Below are 27,564 nucleotides of genomic sequence, written 5' to 3'. Positions count from 1 at the left end.
AACGCCAACTGTCTTCTCGTGGGCCATTTATTTAATTATTTTACCATTCCGCTTGCTGCAATTCTAGTCCTGCGCAGATATAAAGAGGCGCAAACGCGAACAGAGATGAGAGAACCTTATAAAATACTTCGGAGGAGCAGTGGAGAAATAAGACGGTTCATCGAACAATTCTTCTTTTTCAAATAAAAGCTCTTGGCGCGTCAGCCGAGTATATTACACTATATTAAATTCTTATAGTTAGCAGTTAGAAAAATACTCAACGTTACGTTTACTACTAAAACGATTGTGCTCGCAAAGGGTATTAGTTTACATCTACCGTGTACCTTATCCATAGGACAGCTAAACTTAAAGACTACTTATTTCATTTTGGAGCGGATCCAATAATTAAGTGAAGAGTTAATTTCTGCCTCCGTTCTCTTAATTCCCCCGGCTTCGACTCGTAACGCACGGTCGCGAGGATTAATACTTTAATACTGTTCGCGTTTCATTAAAGTGCATCGCCTGTTTGATCCTCGAAAAATGCGCACTGGATAGCTTAAACACTACTCCTCGCATAAATATCGGTTAACAAGTTAATAGGTTCTGTTAGACTCGCCCCTACATCTCGAAACAACAACAATGAACAACCGTTTATAAAAAGAAAAACACAAACAAAAATAACTACTCGGGCGATATTACTAGTATATGGTTAGCTAATTGTTAAATAATGGCCCCGAACTATAAGTTGAACGCGTCTACGTAAGGCACATTTCCCTCTGAATTCATAATACGCGCTCTAGTTCCCCCAGATTAATAAAAGACAACGTTACTGCTACCGTTTCGCCGGCTCAACGAAGACGGAAACCCGCGGATCCGTCCTGAAAAGGCACTTAAGTAACATCTAATAGTAATTTCAACGTCGTTGACGGTCTCGCTTATCTCTACGTCTCTTTTATAAAAAGAATTTCCTCTTCCGCGACCCTTGCGCGAGGACTTCTGCGCATTCAAGGCCTGCGCTAATCCTACCCCTCGCTAATCTCCACTCCTACAAGATAAACGCTCGGCGAAATTCTCAGATTAAATATCTCGTAAGCTACATTAAGCCCCGCGGCGATCAACGCGTTAGACCAACGTCTCTACAAGAAGAATACTCAACACCCCCGCCAGGAGAAGGCCCGCACGAGATGCTCGACGAAGCTCTCGATGATTATCAGTACGAGTCCCTGCATCACTATCAGAAGCTCGTTCCAGCGGATCCTCGCCGTCTCCACGTTCCAATAATCGTCCTTCCCCGGCCCTTTCTCGGTTGCGTCTACGGCACACTCCACAACGTCCCCCCCGACCCGGTATAAATTAACACTTGACCCGCAAGCTTGTTGAACGCTGTTGGACGAGCCGCTCCATCAACTACCATTCATCTTGTCCGATTCGATGGAGCCTTCGTTCCTGCTGGAGTCCTCGTTCAGTATGGACACGTACCCCCGGTCCATCCCGCCCTCCATCTTCGACTGCGAGACGTCGTCGGAGTCGCCGTCGAAGCCGTTGTTCTGGTGGACGTTCCTGACTTTCGGCCAGGAGTCGTTGCCCTCCGGGCCGCCGATCACGAAGATGAACGGGCACATGTCGTCCTTGGAGCTCTTCAGGTCCTGCGAGGAGCCGGACTCGTAGATCCCCTGCGGGTAGCTCACGCTCCCGGCGGAGTCGTACACGCTGTCCTCGCTGGAGTTGCGATTGAAGCCCTCGTCGCAGATCGGCGCGATCGAGGTCGACCTCTCCTCCGTGGGTCGGTAGATCTCCTTGCTGGAGTCGGTGGAGCCGAACAGCTTGCCTTGGTTCGGCTTGGAGGTCAGCTTCGATTGCCTGCCGCGGCGGGATAGCAGCGTGCGGTCCAAGGTCATGAACGGCATCTCGAAGCAGAGGGTCCACAGGGCGGAGAGGAGGACCGTCAGGCAGAGGTTGCTGAAGAAGCTGCGAAGCTGGGAGATTCAACCAGTGGTGTGAGCATTTTGATTTCTGGGATTCGGTTGAGCTTCTCGCGTGGTACTTACGATTGACATTGTGGATACTATTCCAGGAGTTCGAGCCGAGCCAACCTCTGTCAGCAGGAACAGGTAGTGGCACAGATAGGCGCTGTAGGTGATCTTGCTGAAGGGGACCCATCCCTTCCATGAAAGACACTGACCCAGGAAACCTTGAGCGAGGATGTACAATTGAGACCTCGAAAAATTAATTAGCATAATCCTGGGAGATGACCAATGACAGATTTTTTCATTCGTGAAATTTGTCTATTAAATAATGATTTTTCGTTTGTTGTTATTAAGAGATATGTAGACAGAAGATTAAAGTTTCGTTCTATGGCATGCTCGCTGCTTTATTTAAAATATAGGCAACGATACAATGGCCATCTCCCCCGGAATTACCCTATTATGTCGGTGCAAGAGTTTATGATCCTTTTCTGGTAAAGGTACAAGGAGGTATAGTAAGAAAAGACATTTCGTTACACTATTTAACGAATGTAAGAAAATTTGTGGATTCTAAGTACTCTGATTCAGAATCATGTATATTTAGATAGTTTGTATTTATAAGAGAATATGAATGTACCAGCGTAGCCGTGAACGCAGCAGAAGATGATCCAGGAGACGAACAGGGCGAAAACTTGTCTATGGAATCCTGCGTAGAAGCTTGCCTCCAGCCTATCGTAAGGATGGTCGTCGAAGTACATCCATCGTGGACCAGCGATCGCGAAGAATCCAGAGATAGCAGCAACCAGCCACCCTAGCGTCACGTAAACCTGAAGAAAAGGGTGGATTAACAACGGTGGCTTTGAAGAGAAGTAACGTGACTTTCGGTAAAGCCCGTGGGCATAGGGTTTCGTCGCAAAGATTTTCTTTTCGCACCACCAGACTAACAAGGGAACATGTACAGAAAAGGGGGTAAATGTACAGAAAAGTATAGAAAAAAGTTCTTAGATAAAATCATTATTTTTTAACACAGGGCCCTAGGGGGGCCTTCTGAGCAGGGGCCCATTTTTCGAGAAACTAAAGCGGTAGTTTACTGAAAACGGGCTCAGTGTAATAATACAGAAAAAAATATAGTTTGGATAAAATCATAATTTTCGTTGAGCAGGGGGCCCTAATGGGGCCTTGCGAGCAGGGGCCCAGGTGGCACCTGCTCATCGGCCGCCCTGTTAAATCCGCCACTGCTCGCAGCATGAAAATAGGCTGCGGTAGTTGGAATATTATTATTTTATGTACCTACTACCACAGACACAAACGATGAGGTACACTGAAATATTTCTAGAAATATGTACTTACGGGACGTATCTTTATAGCCCGTGTCCGTGTCTTGTACAAAATGTAACCAAGAGCGAGTCCAATGATGTAAGCCCCGTATCTACTGTAGACCCTCGTGTAAATCTGCACGTAGACGTCGGCCACTGCTGTGGGGCTGAACGCGAAAGCAAAGAATATTAATAATTGCTTTTTAATTATAATGAAAATTACCCTACCGTACCGCGAATATTCCGTGCTGCCAATCGAGGGTTAAGATTCAGAGATAGTATAAAACGCTTTCGCGCATATTTTCAAACGAGAAACGAAGAGGAACCGAGGGATCTCGAAGAGCAAGTGATCGCGTGCGAAACAAATCAGACGTCGCGAGGTGGAGAGAGATAGAGAAAGGGAGAGAAAGGCAGATGGGTGATGTTTCATAAATTTCAACACTCACTCCTTGTAATAGAGCATCGTGCCAGTGAGCTTCATGCAGAATGTTATTAAAAACGGTATGAGGACGGAGGTGGCCAGGCCAAAGGCGAACACGAGGCAGAAGTAGATTTCCCGAGTGAACTTCAGCATGGGATACAAGAAAATCGGTGACAGCCAGACCAGTTGCATGTCGGTCGCCAGGTACCAGGATTGGGACATGCACTGGAAACAGAAAAGAAAACAAATTGCAAGCGCAGAAGTTCGTTGAAATATCGTTAAAGAATCTTCTTGTCAATACGTACGATTCTAGGCAGGTTGACGTAATTGTTGACGTAGAGAAGATTGGCCCACCAGTTCTCCTTGCAGTAGTCTCGGTTCTCGCCGACCCAGAGGTTCCACTGTGGGCCGGATCCGATTTTGTAGAAAAGCGTGGCGTAGAAGCCGATCATCATCGCGTACGCTGGTGTCAGTCTCAAGTAGCGATGAAGGTAGAGGCCGACCACGTCGAAACGTCCCTTTGGGTCCTTCTCGTTCTTCGCCATCGCGGTGTACGCCATCAGTACCCCGCTTATGAGGAAGAACGTATCGGTCACTATGTTCGCGTTCAACACCAGCATGTTGGTCCAGTTTAGGTGCATCTTAAATGTTAAACGATTGCCACATTTTTATGGGGATTTTAGAAATAGAAATGTGAAATTCAGGGGTTTCTTCGACTCGAGTAACCTTTTTGCTGTGCCTAAGTGTTAGGATTAGGCACGTGGAGTTCGCGAAATCGTTAAAAGATTATATTAGTAAGTCAAGAGAACTTGGGCTAGGTTTATACGATTCTTTCTTACAGTGAATCCCAACCTGCGACTACCGAAGTGTTTTCTGGTGGGTCGCCACTGTTATATTTAGTTAACGATTTTTAACAATTTTATTTATTTGCGTATGGCTACATTGCCATATTCTACATATTAATGATGTAACACTGATTTTTCATAAATAAAGGGAAGGGGATGTTTACCTTACCTTATAGGGGTGGTCGCAAGTTATTTGAGTGTTACAAATGGGAATCGCGATTGGAAAAGTTTGAGACCGTCGAGATTCTTCGGTGCCTCTGGGTTCGGCAGTTTTATTTCATCTGTCGAAGAGGGTGCGGTCGAGGTGGGGATGCGTCAATGGGAAGTGGGCACTAAAAATGAATCGCCCAGTATCCTTGCTCACCTGTGACACCTCGCTGAGGTTCATTTTAACGCCGACGATCTCGCAATAATGCGTGTGGCCGTAGATTATCCAGCAGATACTGATGTAACGCAGTCCGTCGAGACACCTGATAGAATCTCTGGGCCTTTCCGTCCTCAAGAGATTCCTTCCGTTCGTGTAAACGGAGAACGAAGTCAGGAGAGCGTGTCTCGTATCTAGACAGACGCGACGGATTATATATTTCTGCGAGTTAACGATATTCTTTGTTGCAACGATAGCAAGTTATCGCTGCGCAACAGTCTAAATAATGTAGTCTGGGAAATCCAGCAAAATGGGAGTATAACGTCGGGGAAGAAGAAAGTCCCTGTTGTACATTAAATGGTAAATATAAATATGTTTGTTTCCAGCCGATCACTGTAGAGTGTAGATTACTGTAGGTCAATCAAGAGAAACGGCGACCAGGCAAACAGAATCGGTACGAATCGATAAACACTTGTCCAAGACAAACAGAGTGTCCTTAACACTGATCCTTATCGTGAACGGCCAATAATCGTTATCTAGCGATCCGATCGACCCGCGGCACCGTTTCGCGATGCATCGATAAGCTACCGCGAAATTTGCCGAGAACTCCTCGTTTTATGTAACAGAGAGTGAGCAACCCACCTTTCCGGTTCAGCGTGCTCAGATGGCCTTGCTTAGCGATGTCGTAACTCGTGCTGGCGATAATGATCACCGCGAATACCGCCAGAATCGATCTGAAATGAAATTCGACACGACCCATATCAACGTGTTTTGCAAGTCAGTTGGCATGCTAAGTAAGACAAAGGCTTGTTTAAGGAGGCAGCGTAGAGGCAAGACATTGTAAAAGTGGTCGAAAAACGATGGATTTGACTAACGAAGGACTTGCGTTCAATCAGTTTGGAACGTTTTTCTTCCCTTCCTGTATCTCAATTCAAGAGCCCCATCGTTAAGATGCAAATCCACGATGAGACAAAAATATCGTGTCTCAGATGAGACTTTAATCGCATAAAACAATTCTATTTTGTTATTTCGTTATTTCGTTATTTCGTTATTTCGTTATTTCGTTATTTCGTTATTTCGTTATTTCGTTATTTCGTTATTTCGTTATTTCGTTATTTCGTTATTTCGTTATTTCGTTATTTCGTTATTTCGTTATTTCGTTATTTCGTTATTTCGTTATTTCGTTATTTCGTTATTTCGTTATTTCGTTATTTCGTTATTTCGTTATTTCGTTATTTCGTTATTTTGTTATTTTGTTATTTTGTTATTTTGTTATTTTGTTATTTTGTTATTTTGTTATTTTGTTATTTTGTTATTTTGTTATTTTGTTATTTTGTTATTTTGTTATTTTGTTATTTTGTTATTTTGTTATTTTGTTATTTTGTTGTTTTGTTGTTTTGTTATTTTGTTATTTTGCTATTTTGTTATTTTGTTATTTTGTTATTTTGTTATTTTGTTATTTTGTTATTTTGTTATTTTGTTATTTTGTTATTTTGTTATTACTTTCATGAAATCAGACTCTCGTGAAACAAGTTTCATGATATATTTTCAAAAATCCCATCTCTCGCAACTATTTCCGTCACCTACATTTAGTTGTTACTGAGATTTTTGCCTCATTATAGTAAAATCGCACCTTCAAAATATTCCAAAGTATTCTTCCTTCATGAACTAAATGAGTATTCACTGAATGACGCATATTTCCATGCCCCGGTGGAAGCTCATCGTCTTGAACCGAAAAATGCGCAACAAAGTGCACAGTTCGGTCTACTATCTCGATATTACTAGCATCGGCGCATCGCTTCGGTTTTTTCGATCGCCACTGTCCGGGGAGGGGGGAGTGAAACAGGCGAAATAACAAAACTATCCGCGGCTGATCGTGTGATGTGTGTCGCAAGCTGACAAACAATAGGGTCAGAGACATCACGCCACTCGAAATACGATAAACTCCGGACCGCCGAGGTCGCAGCAGCGATCCTGCTGCAAAATTTAGCCTCGTCCTCAAGGTCTTCCGGCAAACAACTACGCGCCAGTGTCTCTACTTACGCTGAAAATCGCGGACGCTGCAACGCGATAACGATACTCACATATAGGCCCAGTCGGTTACGTCGAACACCGGTCGATCCGTTTCCGCGGTGTGGCAGGAGCTCTCTGAAACGTTCACCACCATGTCCACGCGACCCTCGACCTTCAGGGGGTCGAGCACGATCTCCAGGGCCTCCTGGATCTCCGTGTGGTTGCAGCTGGACGGCACGCACCACATCCACTCGTAGATCACCGTTTTGCCGGACGTCCATTTCGCACCCTGAAACATATTATTATTAAATGGGTGCTCACCCTTCGGCTGGCAAGGGAAGTTAGGCAGAAATTCAGAAAATTCCGCATACTTTCTGCGCAAGACTAGTTGATGCGGAAGATAAGCCTATTTTTTGTTGGTGCCACTATACGGCATCCGGGGATGAAAGCACCCCTTGAAAAAATGCAGAATTTTCTTTTTTCTGGAATACCTGAAGAACGGTGAGAGATATCGAAAAGAAGTTTAAACAAAAGTTACCTCTTCTTTTCTAAATCTACTAAATCGCCTAGAAATAATTATCGAATTAAGGATTGGTGGTGGGGGTAACTTGGAAAGTATGGATCTTTCGATAATTATTTCTAGGCAATATTGCAGACCTCGAAAAAAGACGCAACTTTTGCTTAAACTCCTTTTCGATACCTCTCACCGTTCTTGAGATATTCCGCGATAAAGAAAACTCTGCATATTTTTCAGAAAAACTAGGTTTATGTTACGCATGAAATTCTCTGCTTGCGCACGAAGTTGCATAATTTTCTGGAGTTCCGGGTCGCCTAACTTCCCTCGCGAGGCATATAGCTTTGGCTAAAGGAGAATTAAGGAGATAGAAAGAAATCACTAACACCACCTTCGAAGCTAAACTTCTACTTGCATTAGCGAACGTTAATAATAGAAGTCGGAGTAGACAGATAGAAAATCTCGTGAAGCTCGATAACGGTAATCGTTAATAAGATCGGTGGGTGATAATGCTCGCGAAGAATGACCGATAAGGTGTTAAATGGATCCGGGTTCAAGCGCGATATCACGCTGAAGGAGGAAGCGGTTGCATCTGAGGCAATACAGTGTGCTCAGCTGGGAGTACACCGTTTTCGATGATACGGGCGGTATATGTGAAGCGGGCCACACTCACCGCCGCGATGACTATGTTCAGGAAGAGATCGCCCAGGTCGCGTTCCCGTGGCTGACCGTCGTCCTCCGCGATGTCGAATTGCACCATGGCACTGCAGGCCTTCCCCGTGAATCCATGCCCGCTCCTTACTCGCAGGCACTCGTCGTAATTGCCTAGCTGCTTGGAATTACCCGTGATTACGCCCGATGGAATTTTCACGGACGAGTCGTACACTGGAATTCAGAGGACTGTCTTTGCACTGTTCTATCCACCACTCGTCTCATCTATACGCTTAACGGGGGTATTCTACTGGGACGTGCGATTTTTTTCAACTGTTTTCAGGATTTACTGTTTAGTGGAATTCGGTGGACTCGTTTCAAGGATTTTTTAAATTTCAATCCAAATCTGCTAGCTGCGATGGTCATGCCCGAATAATTTAGGAACCTTTTTGAATTTTTTATTTCGGATGAACAGTAGGTGCCTACAAACAGAATCGTGGCAACAAATCGAGCCATTTCTTTTCGGGGTGGTCGGCTTTCATTGGCAGTGACGACAGCTTTATTTCATATTTTCAAGCAGAAAAAATTGTAGTAATAGTTTAAGTGATAATAAATATACAGTAAAAAGTTCGGCATAAAAATCTTTCATTAAGTCCAGAGAAAAAAATCCTGGCATATCATAGTAGATTGCCCTCTTTGCGCTCGCCGCCCAGGTCTGCACCGACAGTGTGCTGACTTGTATATGGGTCAGAGGACTATGCACCTGTCAATTATCAACGTCTGTGCTTGTAACCGCAAGATTACTCGAGATTAATCAGGAGGAGATGGAGTCTCATTCAGGATATAGAGCAACGAAAGTAAGAGAAAAGTAGATACAGTGAATTCTGTAGATCGATACCGCGTAGTTTGCGGATCGTGGAATCCCGTGGTTAATGACCGAAACGGGACGGAGCTCAGAGCTGCTTAAAATGCTAATGGATGCGAGTGGACGTTTTTAGTATTCGAGGATCGCGGCATCCCGCGGGCACGTGCCGCTCGCTTTGGCATTTAATAATCTCTTTATAACAAACCCAATGGAACCGGTTAACGTTCCGCCGCGAACAACCGAGGCGTCAAGGAATTCTTCTGTCCTCAATATTACAGGTGATAACAGCACTGCTCATTTTCAGACAAATTGAAATTCCCCAGTAGCAACGAACTCCCATCAACCTTTCAAACCATTCTCTATACCTACTCTATGACGCCTTTCATCTTTCTTTCTATCTAGTACAAGCTTCCCGCAACCGAGAATCTAATAATTAAGACTGGACGAAGTCGTTAGGTAGTACCTACACCTTCAGAAGGACAATAGATTTGAGGAGCTTGGAGCAGCAGGGGTGCAAATCTATTTTTCACTGTTTTTGACTTTGAGTTTGAAAAAAAATCTGTATCGTTTATTGGTGCATCGTTTGGTGCGAATCCAATAACAAATTAGTGATTTATTGCAAATAAAAAAATATCAATATCAATATCAGTATCAGTATCAGTATCAGTATCAGTATCAGTATCAGTATCAGTATCAGTATCAATATCAATATCAATATTAAATATATAAATATCAATATCAATATCAATATCAATATCAATATTAAATATATAAATATTAATATCAATATCAATATCAATATCAATATCAATATCAATATCAATATCAATATTAAATATATAAATATCAATATCAATATTAAATATATAAATATTAATATTAATATCAATATCAATATCAATATCAATATCAATATCAATATCAATATCAATATCAATATCAATATCAATATCAATATCAATATCAATATCAATATTAAATATATAAATATTAATATCAATATCAATATTAAATATATAAATATTAATAATATTATTTTTATATTACAATATTTTTTCGCCAAAAATAGAAATAAAAACTTATCAACTCAGTAACCACTACTTATTCTGTGAAAAAATATATTTTTCAATTAGTGCTTTCTTTTTAACGTTAAGTCAAAGCAATAATTTTAAAAAACAATTTTTTCTAATTTATTCAAACTTGGTAAATATGGAGCTGCACCCCTCTCGCTGCAAGAACCTCATTTCGATTAAATATCCGTCACACACAGTTATAGATATACAATAAATATTAAAGATACAGATCCGAGGGTTTCGCTCTTTTGAACGGCGAACAGGTGAGCGGGGGGAAATTAGCGGACACCTAACGTCCTAACCAGATGCCCCACAACAGACGCCCACCTTGACTTCGAAACGTGATTGGAAACGAACGGCCGCTGGATAAAACGGCGTCGCAAGATGAAGAGCAATGCGTAATTCAGACGGTGATCTCGAGGCGAAGTATCATTAATAAGTAATGAGCTCGGGTGCGTTACGAAAGGGAAGGGAACCTGGCTGGTGGTATCTTGACTGTAAAGCGAAGCCGTAATTTGTTTACAGTGCGCTCCGCAGCCTATCCAATCCATTAATCTCTCCTTCTCCCTCCTAAGTAGTTCTAGAAGGCTTATCGACCTTCGATTTCAAGGTGGGTTCCTTTCGATCAAACCGAATCCACCCCTTGCGCATGGAACCTCGGTGACCGGAAAATAGAAGTGTCAGAGAATTTTATTTATCCGCTACGTTTTGGTCTTTCAACCCTTAAATTTTTCTATTTAATTATCACTCCTTTAATTTTAATTTCCTTTAAATTACCACCCCTACTTTCCTGCGTATCTTCAGAACTATGCCTACATTTTCGACGTAACAATTCTTATTCATATCTAGCATAGACACGTCTCTTATCCAAACCCAAAAGCAGCAGAAGCAAAATATTACCTGCTACCTCCGTTTCACTCCCCCGCAACCTGGAAAGCTTAAAAAAAAAATCAGAATCCCCTAATCACCGAGAGATTCTCCCGCGACTGTCGCCCGGGCGCGATTACGCGCGCGAATTGCGCGGTATGTTAGCGCGAAGTTGCGAAACGGGTCGGCCGATAGGGGCTCCGCTAGCGGGAAAAATCGTGGCTGCCATATCGGTATGGATTTTTGTTGGTGGCCGATGCCCGATACCAATTGCGACGGGGGGTATGGGGGCGCGGAAGGGGGCGGAGGGGGGCCCGCGTTCGATTATGCGCGACGCAATCGAAACGCAACAAGCGGCGCGGCGTTCAGCGAAGAAAAGGAAACTATCTAGACGAAGCGGACTGATAGTCGTGTAAACACAAGCGCGCCAGAGAGAGAGTTACATAAACGCCGCAGGCGTTGCGCAAAAGTGGAATCGCAAAAGTGCACGCCGGGGCAACAACACGGGACGGAATCGCTTTAGCGGCGAGTGTCGGCGAAGGAACGCGGGCGCGACCACGCATTCCGCTCAAGGATCAGCGCAGACTAAAACTTTCCGCGTCCCGTGCCGGGGAACGACCCCGCGGTTCGTGGAAACGCGAGTGTCTTTTAGCTCGCCCCGTTGGGGCCTTGGGGTGATCGTTGACTCGCCGGGATTTATTACCGAGCTTCGGCTGAGAGGCGCGTGGGACCGATGCAGCTTCAATGTTTCACGCTGAAGCCTGCATGAATTATCCCAATGAAAGAATCTGTATTGGTACCATTGCTAGAAATGTCTCATGGCTTTAGTTCGTTGTTCTTTAAGGGGACCCGAGGGTGTAGAGGGTGTTGATAAGGGAGACAGTTATTAGGGGTCTGTTTGCCCCCGATTGTAGGAAAATGGAGGACCATGGTGCAGGGGTTGGCAACATATGGCTCCCTGGGTATCTAAATATGACAATTTTTATAGTCCATGGGTGTTCGCAGAGGGAGGCAACAGGGGACAGTTGCACCCCCCTCCCCCTGGCTTGAGACAAAATCGCTCAATTTTAAAAAGTAAACTTTATTAAGTTTACACTGAAAAAGTGAATGCGGTCGTTCTTGTTTCATACTTGAAGGGGTGGAAAAATTTGGAAAGGTTCCGCCACCTAATATGAATATTAATATACTGTAAATTTGTAATCACAATGGCTTTAGCGTACCGCATGCACGTTGTGCACTTGGTTTATCTGCGCTGGCTGTCTTTATCCCCACCAAAGTGTATGTATGTTTGTTTATTAAATTTCTATGACTGTTCTACAAATAAAGACTGTATATTGTACAACTTTTTCGCCCTTCTTCAGGGTACTAAGCTTTAAAAAACCTGTCTGTTTAGTTAAAAATATGCATTATAGTTATATGATCATTAAAGAGGCTTTTCAAAGATGTATCTTTTGTTTTACAGTGATAACTAAAAAACGGAGGTCCCGATCGATTCAAATCAAATTCAAGCACGTTAAAAAAATGTGTGGTTTCGGCCTGAGCCTAAATTGAAGTTAATACAAACCCTTATTCTTTATGAAAAGAAACTAAAACCTCACGTCTGTCTACCGAAACCGCCCTTTTGGAAAATTCGCCGTTTCGTAGCTGTCATTTCCATAATTCTCCACCTTCTACAGATCCCGCGCAGAACCAGAGGTATTCTCAATTACAACCAGTTCGCTGAATTTCCTTTCGCCTCCTTAAAGTCTCTACAAAACGAAAGAAAATTCGTTAAAAAGAATTTTCTATAATGAAAGTTATATAATGCATATTTTGACTAAGCAAACCCGTTTTCTTAATGGTTACGATGTTCATAAGCATCGAGCCAAAAAGTAAGTCTCAGCTTCAATTTCTTTCTTTGCAATTAAATGAAAGACAGATGCTTCATTTTCGACAAAAACGCGCTGCCTAAGTAGTACCCTTAAGTCCCCGCGGGTACTGCAGTTGCCGACCCCTGCCACAATGTCACCTCACCGCCGCGAAATATTCCTCCTCTGGATGAACGCAAACAGCGCAATAGATCCAGCGATGCATACGCATACAGAATCGTCTCAGGCGTAAAATCACGAAGGATCAACGTGTCAAATGTCAGCCGCGTCTCGCATGCTCGATTAGGTACAGAATTTTCCTCGAGCCCATCGAAAAAACGTCCTCGCTAGATAGGCAGAGCGCTCTCTGCGCCGTCATCGATGACATCGATGCAGATACCCAAGGGGGAGCAAACGAACTCGTGACCTTAGAAATGCCAATTCACTGGAAATGCGCGTCTAAACAACGCGGCTGTCCCCCGAACGAACTGCTAACCCTTCCATTCACTAGAACGATCAATTTTCCTCGTTTTTGACACACTGGGTGGCTTACACCCGGAGCAATTTTCGAACCGCTGCCATTCTCATCTAAAAGATCCAATCGTTACGAAAAAAATCATGGATCAATTTCAAGGTCTCCAGAATGTACTCCAATAGTTCTATCATTGGACTTTTATCACAGTTTCTGCGAAAATAATTCTAAACTACCATGCGTCCAGTAAAATCGAAGAAACTCTTCAAAAAATGGTAACTTTTACAAATTTCAATATTAGAAGCCAATGATCTGCAGAGTTCTTGTTCGGATATAATATTTTCAGGGGAAAACATAGGTTGTAAGCCAGCTTTGGGAAAAAAGGTATTTATTTTGCGCAGAGAAGGTAGGCTATTTCTGTAATTGAAGAAACAGTGATATTCCACTGTGTCCGCGATATTCTACGCATTGGGAACGGTACAGAGCTTCGAAATCAGCTGGTGGGTAGCTGGCACACAGATCGTCAACAAATTGTCACCCTTTCATCCTGAATTCCCTAATCTCGAATGGTTCGCAAAACGCTGAGGATTTCTTAATAACGAGCTGCATTCTCCGGGCAATTAAACGCGTCGCCCACGCCGTTACACTTATAGCAGAACGAAGGCCAGAGAAACGTCTGCCGCGTAGTTCTGTTTGGTCCGTTCCACCTGGCAATGTTTTCTACATTCAATGGAACGAGCCCCGATCGCGTGACTCACTCCGCTCGTCGGTTATTTAAATAAGAAGCCGAGGATCCAGGTAAAAAAAATCATTTAAAAATAACGTTGCGATATAGTGGTTGAAAAACGAAACGGCGGTCCGTGGGCCTCGTCAATTATCTAGCAGTTGTAAATCCCGCCGCTGACGTTCATTATGTAAATCGCGGTCTTCGCGGGGCCTCATTAGGCATTCAGTATTCGACTTTCGATTTTTGGCAAGGTAGTTGCAATCGACCAGCCTTGAACTGCTCGCGCCGCGCACCTTGGTCCCCGATTGTTCATGCCCAGTTTCGCAACAACGGGCCCCCGAGCGTTCGATTCGTGGAAATGGGACACGGGATGGCTAGCAAAAAAAAAGTCATTTAACGTTCCCGCTGCTGTGCCACTGCTCTGGCCGATCGGAGCACCTTGACCGTTCCCCCGAAAAATTTCCGATGCAAGCTGCCCCCGCTTCCTTAATTCCAAAAATATTCCTCGCACAACGTACCACGCTTCGAATAATTCACCGGGATGCGACGCTTCGCTACATCATTAACGACGAGCGGCGATCGCTGTATCAATGAGAGACTCGTCAGACGATCGTTCGTCAATAATATACCAAACAATAACACTACAATCATAGACAAGTACGCCCGTACCATATTCTGACTCTGGACAGAAATAGATAGCGCTATCGAATCTTGCGGGAGGCTTATCGAGACAATAGGTCTCCAACTATGGTCCCGTAAATGGAGAACAACATGTTGGTGTTAGAGGAAAAGCGTCGGGGCAATCGTCTCGTGGCAACTGTTAGGTACCAGGCGTCAGGATTGATGAACAAGTGGGACGTTAGAATTATTGGAACGATGCGACGAAGATGGCCCTCGTCAGGCGCAAGAGGCTCGTAGGTTCCCGGATTAACGATTAATACTGTCCGATTCGAACTGCAGCCTGTGTGGAGGAAGCCTAAGAGCCGTGCAGCGCGACGGAAAGAGGAAAGATCGATTGATCATCGGCCAGCGAGCAAAAAGACCGGCTCCAATACACAAGGACGGTCATCGGCACCGACGTTATTCCTTGTTGACCCAGTTCGCGTGCGACACATGACGCACATACCGATTCACCGATTCCCTCGAAAGACTCGCGTTTCTATTCGCGGGCTCCTCTAGTTCTATCTTTGCACGTTTCCTCGTGACATCACCGGACGACCCGCGGGGCTTCCTCCTCGGGCAAGAAAGTTTGGGTGCGAGCGCGAGCGTGGTTACGTACGAGAAAGGACCACCTAGGGAGCACCGAGGTACCCTGTGGCTTGTACCTCGAATTGTGTTCCCTCCCCTTTCGTCCGAGCGGGGGCAATTTGGTCTATTGAATCGATAACAGCGCGCCTGCTCTGGAAATTAATATTTGCACTGTGCAGTGGACGAGAGAGCGAATGAATCTTAGGGATGGAGAGAATCGGACGGGAGAAACTGTACCTACGCTTTTCCAGGAACGTGGAAGAGTTAAGAAGTGGCCTGGTATCGACGTTTCTCGAGGCGATACAAGTTTATTTATATTAATTGGGGGTCTCTGGAGTTTATCGGGGACCATTTCAGGTGCACGTATCTGCCCCGGGGGTTATCCCGAAGCTCTTCCGGCAGACATGGAGGCACAGCCGCGTGTAAGGTCGCTAAAAACACAGAGAACGAGAGTATTTGTACGAAACACGTGTAAGAAGACTCGGCAGAAGCCAAGGATCGTGACGTAACTGTAATCGCGAATGATTACCCCCGTCACCCCGTCCGTCTTCGATTTTCGCCCTGTACCGACCAATGTCGTCGATGTTGCATCACTGAAATTCAATTCTACACCATCGCGGACTCATCCACGTCGGCGCCGACACCGTTCAAGGACGTACTTTCATAATCGCCGCGATACCGAAAGCACGTTGCCCGTGAACACTCCGTTCGGTGCCGATACTTTTAACCCCTCGGCCACGCTTACAGATTACTCCAAGGCTGCAGATACTGCAAAGCTTTCTTTATTCTCCGTCTGCGCTGCCAAGTTAAACAGCTGGATTTATCGAGTGCACGATGGATTTAAGGAGCCCGTGTAATCGGGGATAGAAATTTCGATGCGAAATTTCGGATGTCGCGGGTGGTACGGAGGCTGATAGATCTTGACAAGTGCGGAGATGTATGCGCATTGGCTGCGCAATGCCACCCTTCTGCAAGGGTTGCTCAAAGCTGTTGCCTTCGTAAGCCAGATAGATTCGAAACTTAGGAAAAATGGCCATTTATTCGAGGCACAACCTTGAAGGGGTTGAGTCTTCGCAAAAGATAATTGGAAAATGCAGAATAAAGTTCTGGCAAGCTATATTTGCTGGGTTTGCGAAGCTAAGATATTTATCAAGCCAGTGGCGCGCTCAGGATTTAATTTTGAGGGGAGCCCCTTGGCCCCCAACTGTATCAACCCCTACGAGGTGGAAGCGCCACTCGGTGGAAGAGACTATCTAGGTTTTCTCAAACTATATGTCATAGGTCCTCCTCTCCACTGTATGTCATAGATCCTCGGTTCTTACGAAATAAGATAAATGAAAATGGAAGCAATTTATGCATCTGAACGAAACTCGCCAACCTCCTTATTTCCAAAATATGTAAACTATCGTTCTATCAGCTGCGGAACGTTATGCAATTAATGCGATGTTTGATAGACACTATCAAAATGCGCAAATGTCCATTTATCGTGTACTAATGGTTGTAGTTAAAACGAGCTGAAAACAAGAGCGGCTGGCGTTGTTTTTCATTGCGGGCGAGGCAGTGTTTTGTTTCCCGCCATCGTAACTCGCTTACGTCGCAATCGACGGCTTCATTAACTCGATTACAAAAAGGATTGTATAAACAGAGCCACGATGTTAAAGCTCCAAATGGTACTACAGCGTCGTATAAATCGAAGACTAGAGAATCGCCTTCAGAACGCAAATTATGTGTCGCATTAGGGTGCGTCAATTTTGTTGGTAAATTTAAAATTTTTCAAAAATTTAGGATGAATAGTGACAAAGTAATGCTGCTTTTAACCCTCGATCTGAAACTATCTTCAGAAATTGATTTGAGTGAGGTTTAGCTACTTCAAAGCACAGTTGGAAAAAGTGAAAATTAATTAAGATTTAACTACATATTCGTATACTGCTTAAAGTGAGTCTTGCTTACATAAAAGCATGAAAGTGAAAATAAAAATATGTGGCAATTAGTGCTCATTACATTCACATGAAAATATATGGAAATGTGTATTTAGTACAAAATGAAAATATATGTAACTTTAGCAAGAGATCTAGCCGTATGTCATTTATGTAGTAAATTGAATGCTATTTAACAAAGTCCACCAAAGAAGCGACAACTTGTTTGCTTCTGTTGCGGTTCATATCAACTACTAAATTTTTTTTAATAATTTAAATAATTTTCGTATTTTTCTATAATTTCAAATGAAACTCCAACTAGGTAAATAATGTATTACAGAAAGTTGAAAGGTAGTGATTAATTTTAAACCTGAAATTGTACCGTTTTCTCACTAATCGTTTTTAAAATTAAAACATTCAAAAAATTTACACACCCTAGTGTCGCATAAGGGCGCCAGCCGAAATCTAATTCTTTTATTTTGTACTGCGTAAAGGCAAAACATATTAACTAGAGAAGAGGTGGAAAAAATTAGGGGGCGCCAAACATTTTCTTGCACGAGGGCGCCCACCACCCCCGCGCTGGCCCTGCCTAGATTACTACACTGTCGTAAAAATTACGACAACAAATTAACAATCCCTAGAAACCATGCGCTCTCTCTCCATCTGAGTCGAGGAATAATTTAACCCCTTCACACCATTTTCGAGCGTATAAAATACTCGATTCGTAGTAAATAATTTTGCGAAACCTTCCCGGAATTTTGTTGAGGGTGTCTGCGCGCCATACAGTTAAAATCATAATTTTCAGCAACAACGTCACCCACAGAGTAGTTTAGTAAACTAGGGTTCGGTTAATTTAAACACCCCTTCCCAATATAGAAAATAAAAGAAACGAAACCTCGCTTTTCATTTCTATTACGTGGGAAATATCTGAGAAATACATTTCAATTTTAATAATTTTTTTTTTGGCAAATTTATACTGATCAGGCGATTCCAAAATATTTGCGAAATTTATATTGATAAAATCTGTCACCAATAACTATGTTCCTCTCTCTGAACCAAATTCATAGCTCCCTTCCCGGAATCCACGGGGCACGGGTGACCGTAAAAGGAGAACTTTAGCCAAGAAATGCAACACGTCTACTAAAAACCAACGATCCAAGAATGAAACAGTCCTTGAACCACGGCTGGTCGGCGAAGACTTTACAGGAGATTGGTAATAATAATGGATTAACGGATCGACGAGGTAAGGAGGTTCGATTTCTATTTATAAGAGCAGAGACGTGGAGCAATCATGGTTGCCAAGGGGGGCGGAAGCTTTCTGATGCTCGCGGTCGGAAAGCACGTGCTGCTCAACTCCATGAAGTTTCCATGAAGAACAGTTTCGACGATAATTGGCCGTTGTAGCATTGGAACTTGACCCTAAGCGAGTAGTAGACATCAGTAGGCACGTAATCGCAGAGTAAGTATAACAAATGGCGCTACGTGAGGCTGGGATTGTTGAATCACGTAATTCAACGAAGGAAACTCGGTTAATTTTCAGATACCGATAACGGTTAATCTGTCCATTGGCAAGGTCCGCGTCGAGGTCAATGCCGATATATGTATTTCCAACTTTCTTTGCGCTTTATCGTTGCCCAACACTGTTCTCCGGAAGTACCCGAAGGAGATAGAAATTTTCGCGACGCTTCGACAAGCCCCGGTTACCTTCGCCAACGCCTTTGCATTCCTTGGCTTAGTTTTCCGTTTTTACAAATTACTTTGCCGCGTTTAGTCAAATTTAATTAATCTCTTTCGCGTGAAACAAAAATGAGAATTGTCAGTTAATAATGTCACGGTGTTTGCAAAGCAGTTACTAATTTTTTTATTACAGAGTCTTTCTTCTTCGTCCTGAATTACTAGTTTCGAAGATCTGAAAGGCTTCAGTGCTCGGTTACTCAGTTTCCTATATAGCTCGTTCAGATTGAATCGGCGTAATATTTATTTACAAAGACTCTTTTTGCACGTGACGCGATCGTGGACGCAGCGCGCACCTCGCTGCAGGAGTTGAAGTCACCGCGCATTGAAATCTTTTCAAGTAGACCTCGTCTTCTATCATTTCCAACACTTCACCCCCAAAATACCTACTCTGTCGCGTAGATACCTAGTAAGATTTTACGAAGAGGGATCATACAGCATAACTACCTTACTAATTACCTTATTCCGATTTAATTAAAATTGTATGAAAGAATAATGAATTGAAAGGAAGCACAAAATTCTTGCAAGTGCGAATGAGGCATTGGAAAAAATAATTTTCCATATTTTGGGCCTCGCCACTCCTCAAAGAAAAAGGCAAAAGGAGATTAATGGAACCACGACTGAAGTAACTGGAGAGCTTTGTGAAATGAAAAGGAAACTGGACTTCATTCTTTAAATAAATCTTTCTAATCGCCTAATGAATTTTCACCTTGTTGAATTTGCATTAAAAACATTTTTATCCCTTCAAACTCGCTTCCCACCGCGATTGAATACTGAGTGCGCCCATTTTTGCTCTCAAAGCAACGAGTAATGCCGAATATCCGCGTTCCCTATCCGTCATCGAAAACCCAGAATCTAATGCAACGCGAACGTTTGAAGGGAGCCCTAATGGTGTCGAAGAAACGTTTCCACGCGAAAGCAGCTGGACAGGCGAGCGATCGGTACCGAGACCGACCGAGCCGCCGGTCACTGACCGTTTAAAACGAAATCTCTATGTTCCGAAGGAGTTCCCAAATTTTTCATTTCGTGTGTGCCCGTGTGCACGGGAGCGCGCCCGCAGTCGGTGTTCCTTTCACCCAGTGTGTACCTACACACTTGGCTTCCTTTCTTCTTAAATGTCAGCAAGAATCGTTCACCCTTTGTGGGCCACGTATTCCAAACGCGGGAAAAAGTCACTCGAATCCGCCGTCTAATTTACGGAGCGGATTAAAAATAGCTGCTGGAGGTGAAAGAGCTCTCACCCACGTACTAGAACCGCGAAATCGCTTTGCATAGAAGCAGAGGCCACAGGCAGGCTGCCGTAATCGATTAAGGGTTGATCCCGAGGGACACTTTTCACGAGGAGTGCCCTGGTTCACTTGCAACCAGTAGATATTATTTAAAAATTTTAAACTGTTTTATTTATTATTGGTATTTTTGTGTTGTTTCAGGAATTATTTTATTATATTTATTTATCATTGCACAGCCTCTCGAACACACACGTATATGTATTTATGTTTTAATTCATTATTAAGCAGTGTGCTTACTCAAAGCCCCGCAGGGGGCTTTGCCGATCCTTTAAGGGGAGGTTCTGGTCTAAAAATCGATTTTTTTTTATTTCATTTTGCGAATGTTCAACCTTTTAGGGATATATGTTTTAAAGGATATTTTGGAATTCGTAAAATTTCCAAAGTTATAGGCATTTGAGTAGCGGCAAATGCAGGGGAAACAACCGGCCACTTGGCGCTGACGTAAAACTTTAAACGCGTTTTTCTCGAAACAGTGTTCTCAAATTCGGTGGGTCCTGTATCTCCAAAAGTTATTATCCGATTCGACTGAAACCTTTTTTATTTTGAAGAATATACTTCTAGCTCGGGGGAAAATCAGAAAAAAATACAAAAGTTGAAAATTTATAATTTTTAAAGGCGTTGAAAGGACGAAAAATATAGTGAAAAAGTGATTTCAAACTTCAAGTGTTGTTATTTTCTAAGAAATGTCATTTTTGTAATATTTCCGGTTTCCTCCGCCTAGCGAGAAGTATATTCTTCAAAATAAAAAAAGTTTCATTCGAATCGGATAATAACTTTTGAAGATACAGGTCCCACCGATTTGGATGAATTTTTTGACGCCGCGACTTTAACGACTCCTCAGTGCGGTCTGCAATGATTAATTATAAAACAAAAAATATATTTCCATAATTTAAAACATCCTTAATACAATGCAAAAAGTTCCATTAAATTATATATAGCAGTTTTCCTTTAATTAATTCCTAAAGATCACCTATTCTGATGGGCTCTAGACCGGAACCTCCCCTTAAAGATTAACAACAAGGGTAGCGCATGCTGATCCTATAAACGGGATTTCAAACTTAGCGAACAAATATAGTTTGTGCATAAAAGTACCGATTAACCGAGAGCTGTTGCATCGACGAAATTTGTATCTGGATATTACATCACATATTTTTTTATTACTGTACAATTTGTATACTACTAATAATAATAATCATTATTATTTATGTAAACGGAACTAGCCCCGTAGTGTACAAATTGTTATTTTAATTATTATTATTAATTGTTGTTTAATTATTATTATTAATTGTTGTTTAATTATTATTATTATTGGTTATCGGTGTCGCTGGACATGGCGATCGAGAGGGCATGGAAATATCGCTTGGAATCGAAGCACGAGACGATAGTCCATCTGATTGTTGCAATATTTCCAAGTTCACGGGAGAAAGTTATCAATTCTTTTGCCCGATCTTGTAAGAATTGGTAGCCGAGAAGCGATTGACTCGATACAGGCGACCCGGATCTCCTGTATCGCGTTTTCTCAGCATATTGATGGGTTATCAGGTGGGAAATGCGATCACGCGCCAATAGATACCGAACAGATCGCTCGAACGGTATTTTTTGTTTCATCGCGCGATTTCTATTGCTCCCTTTCTATTTGGGAGCTCCTGGCGGCGGGTTCACTGACCTGCGAAACCAATTGAGCAACCCACGAAACCGATTCGCCACATCCGTCATCGGAGGCAACCGAAACCCAACACAGGCGTCCGAAAAAACGCCCGGGCACCGCCGCTGGCGTGGAAGCAGGCCTCGCGGGGAAGAGGATCGATCGAGTCACCTACTGACTGGTCGAGGAATACAAATTTCGACGTGTCATCGGGGATATCTGCCCCACAGACGAGCCTTCCGCGAACAACGTCGAAGGTCCAACGCCAGAGCAACGGGAGAAGTTAAGATTCTTCGTCTAGGTTCGTCTAATCGTTTATTGAACAGGTAGGGGATGCCAGGATAAACTGGGCCTAGAAAAGTTGAACAAACTGTTTTTTCTTTTCGATGAAAATGTGTCTGAGTAAATTTATAATATAATTTGAACATTACTATTATTGAAAAGTTGCGAGCAGCAATGCTTCAGATTAACTTAGAATATATTAAAATTCAACTTGAGAAGAAAAAGCCAAAACGATGTATGGAGTAAAGTGAGCTGGAAAGAAATTTGTGTTTTAATTATGGCTACAATTATTAAATTAACTTTATTAGAACCATTTAAATGAATTTACATTTTTTTTAATACCTGAATCTGCGTAGGTAATTATCGTCGTTATATTATACAAATTTGTTATGTTACCAAAATTTGTAAATATATTCTATTTTCAAATAAATAATTAGAGAAGTTCACTTTATCCCAAGGCTCACTTTACTCTTGTGTCCCCTATGCTTTCTAAGTGACAGTGAACTGTAAATCGAAGGTACAGTAGATTAATAGCGCGGAGGTTTCTAAACCAGGTACTTACCTACTTCTAACGTTGAACGTTATTAGCTGAAAAGGGCTCGCGAAAGCGCGTGTCCCTGAAGACTATCGTTATCGGCACCGTTATTACAACCGGTGCGGCGAAAATATTTTTCTTCGGAGGAAAAGCTGGTAGGACGTCGTCGATTACGTTTTATTGCTGCGGAGTATGCGTACACGCGGTGTCGTTCTTTCCTTATTTCGGATTTAGTCAGTTCCGCCCGAACCGTCGCGGTAGCGATAAAAAAAAGCGTTACGTTCGATTACTGCAATTGAGAGCCTTGGAGTATTAATAGCATAAGTAAAGTCAGCTTCAAACGAAATATCGTTGCGAGCAATTTTGAGAATTAATGGGACAGAATTAAATGTACTTTCTAATCCAGCATTTCCCACATTTTTTTCAGTCACGCTCCCCTTTTCTAATACTCAATTAACCTGCCCCCTAAACTTAATAAGCTAAAGAAAACAAATTAAAAATAATTACTTCAGAATATAATTCTAACTTAATAATATTAACCTTCCGTTTTTATAAAGGAAAGTCGTATTCTTAACTTGAAAAACTTCAGAATACCAATTACCAAATAAAACAAAGAACTGGTAAAAATTAAAAAAAAAAAGGAACAATAAAATCGCGATGTAAAAATTACAACGCGCAAGTAACCATGTTATAAAATAGGGCGTGGGTAACTAATCGTTAAAAAAAAACCGAAAAACCGTGGCGACCCCCCAGAAAACACTTTGCGACCCACAAGTTGGGACTCACTGTTCTATTCTAATATTCCCAAAGGTTCCTTTACATCAGGAATTGTTATATAAACAGTGGATATATCCATTGAATTTTCGCCCAGCGTTTCGCGAATTCGCGGCCGCATATCGCGAGGATTCCAAGTGGCTGCGAAAAGACGCATCCCCGCTCACCGGTTAACTCCTCGATCTCTAAGTCGACAATCTCGCAGCGGTGTACAAACAAGCCTGAGGTCAGGCATGTTAACGTTTCATAAAATATACTCGAGTTTTTCTCTGGTGTATAATACTCTATCGTTCTGCTATCAATCGCGCCAAGTTTTACAATTCAAAGAGTAGATAAGTCCGCCGAAGGCCGCCGGAATGCACGTTCGCTAAACATCTATCCGCCACTGTGCAATTATTTCGCCGGACATTCAGGCATTTTACTGGCCGTATGCTTCGAAGATAATGCTCGCGGTGAAACAACACGTCTTCGAGGCTCGCTCGACGCTCTGTTCCGCGAGCATCCGCGCTCCCGGCTGCTTACTGGCCACAGTGCTTCTTCTCTTCGCTCGAATTGGCGTTACATTTTTTTCTCGCGGGCGACGCTGGAATCTCTTGGAATATTCTCGATTCGTTCGATAGGGAGTCATGGGAGCCCGCAACGTGTCCACAATGCGCGTCGAACTCGCCCGATAATTCGGTCAACAATCCCGTGGCTGTGAACCCCTAGCCGGACGCGTCGCGTCTTCCCTTCTCTTTGTTCCTTTTTTTATCTTTCGCCTCTGCGTATTACGCGTGTTTTCTCCGCGATACGGTCGATCGATCGGCCGTTCTTCCCTGGCATCGGCGCACCTCTTCCCCGCGTTTCCCTACGACCCCTACGCAGCCTCTTCCGCGCGGCCGTCTCTCCCGCGCCCCGCCAGGTCCGGAAAATCTTAAAAGAAGGAACGATACGCCGAAACAGGCGAGATCGCTTCTTCAAAACATTCTCGGGGATATAAAAGTTCAGTGGGATTGAACAGGAGCATCGGCAGCTGATACTTTTCTGAGAAAACTTTTATGCAGGCTTTATGAATACGTCCGTTAATGTTGAGGGATTCTCGGCACGCGCTGACGATTTTCATTACTGGGAACCGAGCGTCGTTCATCTATTTAATAGACACTTCAGAGGTGCTGGATTTTAGTGAGATTCTGTTAGATAAAATTGCTACGCAGTGCAACGATTACTGCGCTTATCACGCCGCCGCTGATTGATGTTGGGTCCGGCTAGCTAGTCGGCTTCATTCTTGGCGTATCTTTCAGACGATCGAGTATTATCTTGAAATCCACAATGCAAACAACGTTGATCTCTTTATACGTCAATTTGTGGCATTTCTTTTTAAAGCGGGCGCAAGTCTCTGTCGTTTGGGAGCCTATGGACCCGGTGATCGTGGTTTCTCTGAATTTTATAAAGAAATTCCTTTGCAACTTGTTCGGGAGATCACAGATATGTTGTATTAGAGATAAAGTGACCCGGCGCCCCGGATTTCAGTTGCTTGTCCCGCATTGGACATGTTACCTATTTCAGTGTTTTTAATTTTCTTTAATTTGTCAGAAAGGTGTTATTATTATATAATTGAATAAACTGAGAGAACAGTGTCCTCTCGAATGTGTTAAGCTATTCTTTTCACGCATAAAACATCTCGTGACTTTAATTATAGAATACTTACGCCTAAAGTCACCGCCAATCTACATTCGTAGGAGAACGCAAACGTGGAGGGGTGAAAGGGGTTGCGAAGAGCGCGGTGGCCATTGGAACGCAGACGCGTGGAAATTCAAAATTTCTATCGATTTTTCTATACGCTCGAAAGTGATGCGACCTGTACGTCACGCCGGGTGCTAAAGGGTTAAGAAGAACTTAATATTCAAGTTTAAAGGCAGAGTTAAAAGAGAATGATAGAAATCCACCTACTATCAAAACTTCCGCACCTTCGACGAGTAGGTACGTTCCAGCGACGCATTCTCCCATTTAAAATGGCACCGCCAAATCCGTCCTCGTTCACTCTACATTTCCACTATCTACCTTTCCTCCCAATTTTAATCACCGATGGTGTTATCGTTCAATCTCGCTGGTTGAGCGTCTAAAGAGTGTTTCCCGTTAACAAAATAACAATCATCCAACAAAATCTCCAAAAAACTCCAGACATTCCACACGACTCACGCGAGCTCCACCAGCCTACCACAAGGTGGAAGAAAATCGACGCGTAACGTCACCTTGCTCTTCGCCGTCCCTACGAGCCCCATTCCCTAACTCGGCGAAGGGTTGGAGCCCTTACACGCCGATCCATCCCGTGTAAGAAGCAAGGTAGGTACTTTACTCCTTCGACGCCCGCATAATCGAAAAAAGGGTTTAAAAGTTTACTTTATTCACTACCCAGGATTTCTACGAATGACATGCTGCACTTACTCTGAAGGGCCCAGGGCGTGTACTTGCTGACTTCCCTGAGGTAAACCGCGCTGTCCCCCAGGCACCGCTCGGACGCTCCGTCGGAGGGTGCAAAGGGTTTCGCGAGGAAGTCGAGGAGCACGGCCTCCGGCTTGGCAGCGGAGACGGCCGCCGAGGCGCCGCGTTGCAGCAGAAGGTGAAGCTGAAGAAGAAGATGAAGGAAGACGGCGGACGGCCGCGCCGGTGCGGAAACCCGGTTAAAGGCGTTCGGACGCATAGTCGGGGCGGCGGAGGAGAGGGTCTGTACTCCTCTGGTCGGCGGTTACACACGTGTCTTTTGGGGCCGAAGCACGTGGCGCGCGCGCGGTCACGTGTCCACCGTGGTGTGCTGCCCACGGCTGGCTTGTGTATGTGTGACGCGTGCACACGCGTTAAACGAGCGCGTAAGAGACGTCAAAACGTGAACTGTACGGTCTGTCAATCGCTGGTGCATTTATATATTACCCGGAGCCGGCCGCACGATGATGGGGGTAAGAGCATTCGGCCAGCTCGGATGGGCAGCACTCTTATCGATGCGACGAGAGGATTACGCGGCTTCGCCGATGTGTGTCTTCTCCTTCTCGTGGCCGAGGAGAAGTGGGAGCGTGTCAGCGTGGCGTGCCGCGCCGCGCCGCTCCGCGCGCCGGGGCACCACGGGGCACCGTGGTAGGAATTCGACGATCCGAGAAAGATCCGAGTTCTCGCCTTCTCGCGGAGTCCTCGAGTCTGCCGGACCACGAAGATGACGGCCACCGGCTGCGGGGAACCTCCACGGCTCCTTTGCCGAGCCCTTCTTTTCAGGCGTCCGTGGATCCAAGCGCGGTGGCTGTCGAACCAGCGGAACAAGCCTTCCGGTAGTCGTGCGTCACTCAAGAGTCTAACTTTTAACTGATAAGTCTGCTTTATTGCTTGCTAGCTACTGGCAATGTAGCGTGTTACTCATCCCTCTTTACGTCCGTGCGAATCATAATCCTCCGGTGACTAAGACCGTGCGATCCTAATCGTCCTCTTCCTAATACTCCTCTATATACAGGGTGGCCTGTAAGAGGGATGGATTAGTTTGAATATGAAGAGCTAGCTTTACTACTCGGCTCCGCTCGGAATTTAGATTCCGATTTTATACAATTTTTTTTCTCTTTTAGTTGTTCTTGTAAAAATAGTCACGTTCGTCTGGATCAGTCAGGTATAATCACCCCAGAGTTTACCGTTCGGAAGTTTTTAGGCGTCAGACACACTCAGAAACGCATAAACTTTCCGCTTTATAGTATAAAATGAGAGTATACCGATCATAGGTGCGTCAACAAAATCTGGAAGCAGGGAACGTGCCACGAGGCTGGATGTGAGCGAAGATTTAGCGTCAAGAACATTTTTCTGTAAACATATCGGTCTCGATAAACGGTGCACCGAATTTTGGCCGCGCGTGGCGCGCGAGATAAGTCGGCAAAGGAAGCAAAAAGGCGGAGAACCTCGTAAGAGAGCGAGGGGTGAGATTGGCCACGCGAAACTTCCCACGAGCGAAGAGCCAGATTTATTCGCAGCCGGAGATCGTTGTCAACGAGGAAAACAGAGGCAAGGAACCGACGAAAGAACGAACGAAGGGGTTTACGTAAACGCGTGGCAGAGGCACGTGTTTCGCGGGCAATTGTTGCATAGAATTAAAGGAAAATTCCGCGAAAACTGCGCGCCGAGTTCATTGAACGAACTCACGTGTGCATGGACTGGCTCACGCACCTTTGCCTTTCTATTTTTCTTCCTAAAACGCAGTACGTACCGATATCATA

The 27,564-nt window shown here is 43.9% G+C and overlaps 1 protein-coding gene across 1 annotated transcript; it reads right to left on the bottom strand.

Moving 5' to 3' along the window:
* Positions 1-156: 156 nt before the first annotated feature.
* LOC143366889 (O-acyltransferase like protein) lies at positions 157-26,286 on the bottom strand. The gene is made up of 11 exons (XM_076808316.1): positions 25,766-26,286; positions 8,090-8,301; positions 6,974-7,191; positions 5,532-5,623; positions 4,890-5,083; positions 3,986-4,321; positions 3,706-3,905; positions 3,294-3,426; positions 2,581-2,770; positions 2,028-2,170; positions 157-1,955 (listed from the first exon to the last, which is right to left on the bottom strand). Exons 1-11 carry the CDS (start codon positions 26,019-26,021, stop codon positions 1,383-1,385), a joined length of 2,547 nt encoding a protein of 848 aa, XP_076664431.1. The 5' UTR covers positions 26,022-26,286; the 3' UTR covers positions 157-1,382.
* Between the last annotated feature and the right edge of the window lie 1,278 nt (positions 26,287-27,564).

This window comes from Andrena cerasifolii, chromosome 3, assembly GCF_050908995.1.
Source record: "Andrena cerasifolii isolate SP2316 chromosome 3, iyAndCera1_principal, whole genome shotgun sequence".
Classification (NCBI taxonomy): domain Eukaryota; kingdom Metazoa; phylum Arthropoda; class Insecta; order Hymenoptera; family Andrenidae; genus Andrena; species Andrena cerasifolii.
The sequence above is the reverse complement of the archived record's forward strand: the minus strand, read 5'-3'. Positions and strand labels throughout refer to the sequence as shown.

What these genes read in the sequence shown, in the direction of transcription:
- LOC143366889 (XM_076808316.1), bottom strand. Translation starts at nt 26,021, where the DNA reads ATGCGTCCGAACGCCTTTAACCGGGTTTCCGCACCGGCGCGGCCGTCC. An exon ending in TGAACATAGTCATCGCGGCG is followed by an intron (nt 7,192 to 8,089) that starts GTGAGTGTGGCC and finishes AATATGTTTCAG; the next exon opens with GGTGCGAAATGGACGTCCGG. An exon ending in CTGCGTTCACGGCTACGCTG is followed by an intron (nt 2,171 to 2,580) that starts GTACATTCATAT and finishes TCCTCGCTCAAG; the next exon opens with GTTTCCTGGGTCAGTGTCTT.